Source organism: Pipra filicauda, unplaced genomic scaffold (genome assembly GCF_003945595.2).
Source record: "Pipra filicauda isolate LSUMZ 115617 unplaced genomic scaffold, ASM394559v2 scaffold282_size1924045_pilon, whole genome shotgun sequence".
Lineage (NCBI taxonomy): Eukaryota > Metazoa > Chordata > Aves > Passeriformes > Pipridae > Pipra > Pipra filicauda.
Genome location: NW_024104401.1, coordinates 760,050 through 770,582, shown reverse-complemented (window position 1 = coordinate 770,582; position 10,533 = coordinate 760,050). Strand labels below are relative to the sequence as shown.

The 10,533-nt window shown below is 49.3% G+C and overlaps 1 protein-coding gene across 1 annotated transcript in view; it reads right to left on the bottom strand.

Moving 5' to 3' along the window:
* Window positions 1–3,998: 3,998 nt before the first annotated feature.
* The window catches only part of COL6A3 (collagen type VI alpha 3 chain), a 75,863-nt gene continuing 69,328 nt past the window's right edge, over window positions 3,999–10,533 (bottom strand). The window contains exons 46-49 of the mRNA XM_027735091.2: window positions 9,327–9,506; window positions 9,167–9,214; window positions 5,029–5,199; window positions 3,999–4,852 (exon numbers count right to left, since the gene is read on the bottom strand). Coding sequence (XP_027590892.2) covers window positions 4,812–4,852; window positions 5,029–5,199; window positions 9,167–9,214; window positions 9,327–9,506 — 440 coding nt within the window. The 3' untranslated portion in view covers window positions 3,999–4,811. The remainder of the gene's footprint in view (window positions 4,853–5,028; window positions 5,200–9,166; window positions 9,215–9,326; window positions 9,507–10,533) is intronic.

The window sequence follows — 10,533 nt, the reverse complement described above, 5'->3', positions numbered from 1 at the left end:
GTCGCTATAGCAGCGGAGGGCGAAACAAAACATATAGTTCACCAAAGCAAAGTTTCCTGGCTCCTGGTGTTCATTTTTCTTTCTGAGCTGGCTCTGGAAGGCAGCGGAGCGGCAGCTAATGGAAACTCCGACGTCTTTCCCTCTCCCCTGTCTGCTCCTCCGTCTCCTCAGCAGTCGAGATAAAGGTTAGACATCTGGTTCGGATCTGCCCCGTTCAGCCGAGGAAGAGCCGCGCTCCTGCCTCCCATAAATCATCCCACAGCTGGAGCGCAGTCCCGGCCATTCCCGCCGCTGTTTGTCCCGCCACGGCCGATTTAGCCACGGGCTTTGCTTTTGGGAAGGCTGTGCTTCCAGCAAGCTCCCTCTTGCCATTTTGTGAGTGATCCACAGCTGCTGGGCAAGGGCTGAGAAATTATCACGGATTTAAAGTGATCCCAGGATTTAAAGCCACCCAGGATACTGGGCTCGGGTCGGCTCTGGTGGCAGGCATGGTGCTTGCTCGTGCAGCCAGATGCTGCTCCCAGGGGGAAACCACTCTGCCCTGAAGAGCTTATGAGGCTATAAAACACAAGCAAAAAGCAAATGAGCACCTAGAAAATCTAGGATCTTTCAAATCCCTTTCTCCCAGCTTATTAGTACTCAGAAGTTTAATGATTTTAGGGTTGGGAGATGTAGCACTTCCATTTCACAAGCAGAAGGAAGGGCCAAGGGTAGGGTGGTGGCCACACAGAAGACCCCTGGCCAAGAAAATGCCCGTATTTCTGCCCCAGTTATGTGAAGATCCTTTTCTCCAGGTTCAACTGCTTTATCTGCATCTATGCTGAAGCACTTGGATACAGTCCTAATTTCCAGGAACACCCAGCGTGGAAGACATCCTTTTCCTTCAACTCTTGACCTTGCAATGTCAACACTTGCCATGTAGGGCATTGCTGGAAAACCCTCTTTAACTGGAAGGATACAGGATAGGCAGGTACATGTGTACATCTATGGACTGTTAGACTGGCTTCCTTTACTGATGTAATAAATTTAATACTGGCTAATAAAATGTGTCAAAGCCACTTTGCCTCTCCTTGCAAAGGTCTCCCAAGAAGGCCAGGATTAAATGCAAAGCTACAGCATTAAGGGCACCAAACCAAGCATTAAATACTGATGATGTCTTAAATTTAAGGGTCTGCTTTCAATGTTTAACTCCCTCTAGGGAGGAGGTGTGGGTGCAGGAGGGGATGTAGGATTTTGTGGCTTCTTCTGGGCAACCTTACTGTGAAATACTCCATGACAAGGGTCACTGGTAAAAGAAGGGCTGCTGGCTCTGCTGATTGTAATTCACCCATCTCCCTTCAGTACCTGAAGGGACCTCACAAAAAAGATGGAGACTATTTACAAGACCATGAAGGGACAGGACATGGGGTGATGGCTTCCAACTGACAGAGAGTAGGTTTAGATTGGGTGTTAGGAAAAAATCCTTCCCTGTGAGGGTGGGGAGACCCTGGCACAGGTTGCCCAGAGAAGCTGTGGTTGCTCCATCTCTGGAAGTGTCCAAGGCCAGGTTGGACGGGGCTTGGAGCAACCTGGGCTGGTGGAAGGGGGTGGAACGAGTTAATTTTAAAGGTTCCTTCCAACCCAGGCCATTTTATGCTTCTGTGACTGGGACAGAATTAACACAGATTTGAAGACAAAGCATTAAATTCAAGGCTCACTTGGACTTTATGCAGGTCTCCAAGTCAGGGTCAACTCAACCTCCATCAGCCTTGCAAAGGTTTCCCTGACCCATTCCTGTAAAACTCCGGGGATTTAGAGCAATTCCAGAGAAGCTCTTTTATTCCTCAACCTACCCTCAGCTCGCAGGGCAATTCGAGGCTGGAATCTGACTTTTGTGTCTTTGCTGTCCCACCCCTGGGCAGGGGTGAAGCAACGCCACTTTTGATGCAGGAAGTTTAGACAGGATGTCTCCATAAGAAATCCTGCTTAGAGGGGATTCTAAGGCCACCCCAAAAGCAGCAGGGCGTGGATCTCGGGGCTCCCCGTGAGCAGCCGGGAGCAGAGCGCGCTGAGCTATTTTTACTCCCGGTCTGGTCCCGCAGCCACGCTGGCAGATGCGCTCCCAGCTGCAGATGACTTCCATGTGTAGCCCCTCGTGGCCGCTGGCCGGGGGCCCGGGGCGTAACGTGCTTCCTTAAAAGGCTCGGGAGAGGCGATGCAACGCCCCAGGCATGGGAGGGAATGAGGGGCCCCCTTCCCAAGCCTCCTCCTCCTTCCCCCGCCCGGCAAGTTGTGAAAGCCCGGGCTGCGCCTTCGCATCCCGGAGGTCTGCACGGTTCATTGAAAGCAGCTTTCCCGGGAAACGGAGGCGGCACGGGCACTGGGAAACCTCTCCCGTGCTGCAGAGGAGTGGGAGGACGAAGGGAAGGATCACTTTAACCTCAGTGCAGCTTTTATCCCCCGTGAGAGCAGAAAAGGGGGTTTGGGGCACGGCTCCGTTCACGGTGAGGGGCAGGGTGGACCGCGGTGTCCTCGGGAGCAGCCGCAGCCGGGAGCAGCCGCTGCAAGACCCGGCTACAAGAATAAATAAATAACATTCACCCGTTCCCCTCTTTTTTAATGAAGCCCTTGTGATGTGCTCGGACAGGGTGCCAAATAAACAGTGCAGTTTCCCAAGTGCCGCTGCCATGGCTCGGCTCATCCCCAGCCGAGCGTTGTCCTGCTGTGCCCTATCCCCACTCAAGTGGCTTAGTACTGACGGGAGGTTTTGGGATCTGGGCTGCTCTGCATGCCAAGAATGGGGTGCCTAAAACTGTATAGCCCCACGGGGACAAAGCCCAGAGCAGCCCTGCGAGCTCTCCTTGCCCCACCTGTTGGATTGCAGATCCATAGGGACCTGCAGCCCCACTCAGCTGGACAAGTCCAGGTGAGGCTCTCGGAATCCTGTTGATCATGTGCAGCGTTGAACAAGGAGCCTGAGGCATTGGACCAGCTAAATTCAGTCTTGTAAATGGTGCTATGGAGGGCAAATCATCCTGTTGGGGAGGTGCTTCCAAAGGCATCGTATAAAACACATGTGGAATGTCTCTTGTCGTGGTCCTTGGAGACCCACCCGAAGTGCTTCAGAAAGCATCACCTCAAAATGTGGAGCGGGAGAGCATCAAGTTGCCTTCTCCTTGTGACAGTTCCACCCTGACCCATGGAGGAAAACACTGGATAAGCCCTAAATTGTAAGGAGCCCTGGGTCTCCTTCCCAAAATTTAACCAACGCTACCCAGTTCTCCAGAAGTCAATGCCCTCTCCCTTGGGCCTGCCCTGCTTTTGGCGTTCAGTTGCCCTCTCCATGGCATGTGCCTGCAAGGCTCACTTCTTCCTTCCCTGCACCTCCAGCAGGAAATGGGAAATGTTATCCACCCCCATCTGCAGACCACAATGGGGGCTCGGGGAAATTGAGGAACATCAGCCCCAGAGCCCAGAGCTGCCCCGTGCCCTGGGGCAGTCACGTTCATCTGCTTCATGCTTTTCAGGGGGGATTTTTGGAGAGGCAGGGAAATGTGCATTGTTTCTGTGAATTTTGGCTTCCTTGGCTGAACTCAGATAAGGACAGGAATAGCCAAAGGTCAAAATCATGGCTGTGGACAGCAAAGGAGACAGATGAAAATACTTATGGGGTCATTGAGTCACAGAGGTTGAAGGGACATCCAAGTCCAACACCCTGCTCAAAGCCAGCTGAGGCCAAGTTGCTCCATGCCATGTCCAGCTGAGTTTAAATTCTTCCCGGATGGAGATTTCACAACCAAGGCATCTCAGTTTCCATCTTTTTCCAAGCTGGAAAACTCCAGGTTACCAGCAGCATCTCAGTGATGCTCCCCTGAATATCCATACCACATCCATCTTGCCTTTAAGGGACAGGGGGATTTCCCAGCAAATAACTGCTTTCCAAACCCTGGAAAACTACTCCACTGATACCCACTGTGGCTTTAACAAAGACAAACCCATGAGTTTCTCAAAACCTCCATTAGACTTTATTTAAAAGTTCTTTGTATAGACTTCCTGACACGGAATTCACAATAAAAATAAAATCCCTCTCCCACCCACCGCTCCCCCCTCCCCAGATTGCTTTGCTTCGTATTTTATAAAACATACAACATCAGAAGAATGCCAGAGGCATCCTACACCACAATTTAAAAATTTGTTAACTGAGGCCTTGGTCCCAGCAGTGCATTTGCATTCGGAAACTTTGCTTCCTTTTCCTTGCTAGTTCGGTTGGCCACGTGTAACAAATGTATACAAGAGATCTAGTTTGAGATCTAATCCAGCAAAAGGAGAAAAACAATAAAAGAAGAGTGAAAATGGAACCACTTGTTTATCTGAATCAGCCGCTCTCTTACACAAAGGCTTCTCCTGTAAAGGTACACTCAGTTATGAGAAGGTTCAAAGCAAGCAGGTAGCAAGTTGCAGTGAAATTATTATGATTCTTTTTTTTTTTACTCATTTTTATGGTGCCTTAGACAGGCAAACTGCCGAAATCAGGACAAAAAGGGTAATTTAGAGACACGTTGAGAGACAATAACAGTCTGCAATTAGGTAAATATTTGGCAATTTTGAAGCTATACAATATAACCCTGGCATGTGTAGCACTCAGTCCACAAACAGTTTAGCACCATATTGATAGGTCATGCAGCAAACCCCTTCCTTCAGGGTTTGCCTGGAAGTTAAAAGCATGAAATATTACAGTGCAAGGTCGTCTATACCCTTAGCTTCTATAGGGCAAGGTGGCAATGGTGATGCTCCTGGCTGTCTCAGAGGTATGTGTTGGCCAGCCCCGGGCTCTATGTTTTTATCGTCGTCATCACACCAGAGTTGATGTTCCCTGAAAGGGGTTTGATGGAGAAAGAGGAAATAAATGAGGTTATTCCATGCAGGATACTGGGGGAAGGTAACTGAGTTAATTGCCAGGGCTTGCTGAGGAGCCCGGCATCGCGAGCATCCCCACAACAGCCACGCAAGGGACTGAGAATGCCAGGGATTTGGCTGACCCCTTCTTACCAGAGATGCAAAAGTTTTCACATTCTTTCTGCGTGTGAAATCTGTTCTCGTTGCCGCCGCAGCCGCCGTACCAGAACCGGGCGCAGCTCCTGGTGTTGGGGTCGTGGTACCACATCAGCACAAAGTCCCTGCAGGTCCCCACGTCCTTCTGCAGCCAGCAGATATCCACGGCTGCAGATAAAAGCAGGAGCAAGAGTGGTCAGCAATAGCACTCCCGGGTGAAGCACAGCCTCTCCTGGCCGCGTTTGCACGGCAGAGAAATGCCTGTGAGCAGGGCTGGCATGCAAGCTCAGGCAGGGCAACCACGGCATTGACTTTGCAAGTCTCCTGAGACTAAATCCCATCTCTTTCCTTGCAAAGAGAAGGTCTTTCCCTGGAAGTCATCAGCCCTGATCCAAAGCCCTCATCCATGTTGCTGCCATGTATCCATGGAGTGATGAAGGAAGGGCACTGCACAGCAGCAGTCGCCTGCAAATCCCCTGGATCTGCAGGAAGTGATTGGCAGGTCTCAGATCTGGGAGAGGACTGGCTGGGCTGCAAGGGAAAATGTATTGGCACCATCATTTTCCTGTTAAAATGCCTGCCTTCCTCTGAAAAGAGAAATCTTCCATGTGAAGATGCTCCTGGATCTACCACACACTGCCCACTTTTTCCTGCATCCCTTGCTGGGTGAGCGGGGAACAAAATAACAAAGCCCTTGGATGTGTTAAAATGAAATTTCCAAATAACTTTTAAAAAATAAAATGAAATCTGGTATTAGCCATTAATTTACTGTGTCACAAACCTCCCTTGCACACAGGGGTGCAGCAGGAGCTCATGCCACCTCTGCTCAGCAGGAGCTGAGCATCCTGGATGAGGGGGAGTCACAACAGACAAAGTGTGAGTTCCTCTTGCTGGAGGGGTGTTTGCAACCAGGACCCTTTTTTAAGAAAAAAAAAAGCCTTTACCTTCTTTCCTTTTTTTTTCCCCCCCCCCAAAAGCAGAGTTAACTCAACCTGTCCCAAGCAATAAGGAAAAGCATTTTGCAAGGATCTGAAAGATCTTACCTGGTCTCTGCTACACAAAAGAATATAGGAAAGACTATATAGATAGAGAGTGAATATATACATAGATGCATTTGCCAGCAAGTTTCTTTAGTGCCTGCTGAAAGCAAAGGTGTACAAAACCCCTCTAACATTTTAATAGGAAGAAGGACGCAGAGGATTATCCCTGAAATCCCAGCTGGAAAGTAGGTCAGGCAGTGGACCCTGGGCAGCAGGTTCACTTTAAAGGAAATTGCAGCTGGTGCTGGCAGCTGCTCAGAGCTCAGGAATGCTGCAGCGAGGCTGGGATGCTCCTGGGATGGACAGGAAATGTCCGGAATGTCACAGACCTCGCACCCCCCCCATCCTCAGGTATGACCTTCCAGTTCAGCTTTGCTTTTGGGCTCCTACAGCCAAAAGCCTCCCCATGCCTTTGGCAGGCTCTTGGCCTTTTTTATATTCAGATTTCTTTTTCCCTAAGCTCATCTCCCTTCTTCCACACATTCCAAAACTCTGAAATCCAGCAGATGTGAACATAGAAATTACTCTACCCCAAACCCTGCACAGGAATCAAATCCAACCAGTAACCAAAACATTCAGGAAGTACAATACAGTTTTTCTCTGTAGACTGGGGTCCAGGCAACCCAACTTCCCCCCCCCTTCATCCGTTTGGAAGGTGGAATCAGCGTTCAGAATCAGCAGATGCACAGGGAAATTCAAGCACCACTTCAGAGGCAGAACTAGCTTCAGGAAAGCTGTGGAAAATTCACTTAAGTTTTAATCTTCAGTTTGTCTGCTGTCATATTCCCATGAGTGGCTTGTGCCACTCTCCAGTTTCACATCACCATGGGTGTGGCTCAACCCCTGGAGGGCATTTCAACTGAAACCTACCAAAAACCCCAAGCCCAAAACACAGTGAACCCCAGAATCCCAGAATGGTTTAGGTTGCAAACTTAAAGCTCATCCAATCCCACCCCCTGCCATGGGCAGGGACACCTTCCACTAGCCCAGGTTGCTCCAAGCCCCGTCCAACCTGGCCTTGGACACTTCCAGGGATGCAGGGGCAGCCACAGCTTCTCTGGGCAACCTGTGCCAGGGCCTCCCCACCCTCACAGGAATTTATTTCTTCTATATATCTAACCTAAATTTCTCCTCTTTCAGTTTGAAATGAAAGAAAAAGCTTCTCCAAAAATTTCAAATAACTGATGGAGAGCAAGAACTAAGGAGTTAAAATGTGTTTTAAGCTGTGGCTGGGCTTTGGCAAGTCCAAAAGATGGGGAGAGCCATGGCAAGCCAGGGTTTTAATTCACCCCACGGAGTAAATGTGCCTGGGCTCCTCAGTGGCACATGGTAGAAAATTAAAATAATAATAAATGAATCATAGAACCATTCAGGTTGGAAAAGCCCTCGAGTCCAACCATTCCCCAGCACTGCCAAGTCCACCACTATGCCACCAAGTGCCACATCTACACATGAAATATATATATATATGTATATGAAGTCAATAAAAAAAGGTTATCACAGCTTTTAAAAGGTTTCAAACCGAAGGTGGGTCTGTGCATATTTTTGTACCCCAAGAACCCTAAGGTTTGCGAAAGAACTCATTTCTCAGTGTTGTGCCTGGTATGGGCTGAACTGAGAGCCCAACCCAGTGCCCAGCATCTTAAAGCTGAGCTGCATGTGAAGCCTGTGTCTCTTTTTCTGTGGTGGATTCAAGCTCTGGTTTTTCAGAAAAAGAGAAGAGGATAAAGTGGTGAGTGGAACGTGGCGGGCAGAGACACGAGCGTCCCTCCAGGGCCCCTCAGCTGCTTTTCTTGACTATCTGCCTGGGGCAGAACGGTGCCAAGTTGATGAAATACCATTTTAGCCTCAACAACAGTTGCTGGAAACACCATCAAGGCATGTGACGATGATCAGAAGGGGCTGGCCCATGGGCTGGGGCTGGTAAAAACAGGGCCCTCTGGAGAAAACCACACCAGTGGGGCTTCCCTGCTCTGTGAGGGCGCAGTCCTGCTCTAGGTTGAAGATATGGGTTTCTGCTGCACAGGCTGTATGCTGCTTCCTCTGGTTGAAAACTCCTCAAACTGCAGCCAAGGGGTTCATGATGCCCATTTGAATCCCCAAAGCGCCTTCAAATCTCCTTTTTCCACCCCAGACATCTCCATGGCTGGTGGTGGCCTCTTCCTTACTTGCCTGCACATTTCTTTAGGGGAAACCACAGCTGGGCTCGGGCTGCCAGTGACAAAAATTACCAAGCCTAAAATTCCCAACCTCCTTTTAAGGAGACTAAAATAAACCTAAGAAAATCAAAAAGGTGGGAGAGGTCCTTAATTTGCCATGACCCCTCAAGGACTAATGCCCTGTTGTTAGGTACCAGAGCTGTCTTTGCTCCTTGGTTTTCCTCCCATCTCTGCAGAGGGCCCTGAAACACCACTGGGAGGGGGAGGCTGCTATGACAAGGAGGCTTTGCTGGGATCAGGTTCCCATCCCAACCTTGCTCAACCACCACAGTGGTGACTGGAAGTCTCTACTCCCTTCCCAGGTCTTGAAGAGGTTTGCAAACCCAACCCCTTAACCTTAGAAGCTCCTTGAGGAGAGGAGGTCATTGCCATTTTCCCACGTGCTCCTCCCTCAATCTTGATTTTTATCTTTTGGTGCAAAATGAAAACATCTGCCCGCAAGGCCTGAGTCTCTTGGAGTCACTTCCCATCAAGTGTTCTGGTTACTGGCAGCAAAATGTTTGGAACTCTCTGCATCTCAGCAGTGGTGGCATTGGTTGGTCACGCAATGAAAACGGAAACCGGTTTGGGCCCGTTCCAAGCTCCAGTTCACCAACCCCACGTTTTGCACGAAATCTACCGAGTGGTTTTGCCACAGAGCCGTGATTTGCAGTCAGGTTGTGCAAACAAAGCATGTCTTGCTGTGACAACACACATGCAAAGGTGACTTGCTCATGCAAAGCGGACGGTTGGGCGTGGTCTTGTCAGGGAGCAAGTGAAAACTCAGTCTGTATTATTGGTGGTAGCCTGGACAGGCTAGGACATGCTGTGAAATGGTCAAGGTGAGAGAATGGATTTGCTTGGTTTGTGATTATTAATGGTTTTTTTGGGTGTTACCTGACGATAATCTGTTCTCATGCTGCTGCATGGCTTTCTCAGCTGCTGCTGGAGGAAAAAGAGCATGGGTTAGGATTTTAAACGATGTTTTCTCTCCAATCCAAATATCATTTGACAACAGGATAAAATACAGAAGGATTAATGCCCATGTGGTACTTACGTGGCTTTAAGCATTTGCTAATGCACTCAGCTTCGGCCTCAAATCTATTGGCATTACCTCCGCAGCCACCATACCAACCCTGGCTGCAGAACTTGTGTTTGTAGTCAAAGAACCACACAATCTGATAGTCCTTGCACTGCATGCCCATGTCAAAGTCCAGCAAGCAAGGGTCTGGCCAATCTGCATGTCAAAAGGTGCAAAGGTTAAGTGACTCTGAAAGGGTTACAAGCTGAAAAAGCAAAGAGATTGAAAAGAAAAAAAAGGAAAACAAAGCCCAGTACAGGACTGGTGGCATTTCCTTCTCATGTGATTTCTCTTGCTGGATGCAAACCTTCCTCAGCCTCCAGCTTACCTCTCCTCGCTCTTGATTTTGTCATGCATCCAAACTCCAAATTGGAGCAGCATGGTGGGAGCCCCTTACTCCCTGCTGGTGCACTCAGGATTGAGCCCTCACACAACTACCCCCATCTATTCTCAAAGCTATTTGTCTTGGTTGCAGCTTTGAATCTTTAAGTGTGTTTATCTCTGAAAGCAAGTTGCACCTAGTGGACTTGAAGGCTTAGTGCAGATTTAAGCATATTCTGCTTTCCTGGTCCCAAAATAGATAATTTAGGTCCATACCCCGGGGTTTTTATTAGCAATGCTAGTCCATCCATGCTATTTTACCTATATAAGGAGGGTAGAATTTGGGGCTTCCTCCAAGGTCCGTCAGAAGATTTGCATGTGGGTCTCTCCTGTTGCACAGACACTCGGCTAAACCCTTCCCAAATTCCCTGCCCTCTTTAAGGTCTTCAGCCTGGTGAAAACCTTCGTATTAGCATCCTTGGGGAATATTTCCCCCAAATGGTCAGCTACATAAATCCTCAGGCAGTGGTGTTTGCTGCAAGTGGGTCATCAAGAGGAGCTGAGAATGAGAGGTTTGTGTGGAAGCACAGGGCGAGCACATCCATCTTGCTTTGAGAAGGAAGAGCCTACAAACCTTATTTCCAAAGGGCTGGCACACAACAGGTTAAATGAAGCCACGAGGGTGGGGACAAGGCTTCTGAGGGGATGTCAGTGCCAGGGAGAGGGACCAAAGGAGCGGGAACATATGGGAAGGGTGGGATGATGGGTCATGCAGGAAGGCAGAAATGAGATGGTCCCTGCCTGGCACAAGCCCTCGGCCCCTCCAGTGGTGCCACCAGCCAGGCGTGAGGTCCATGTCCGT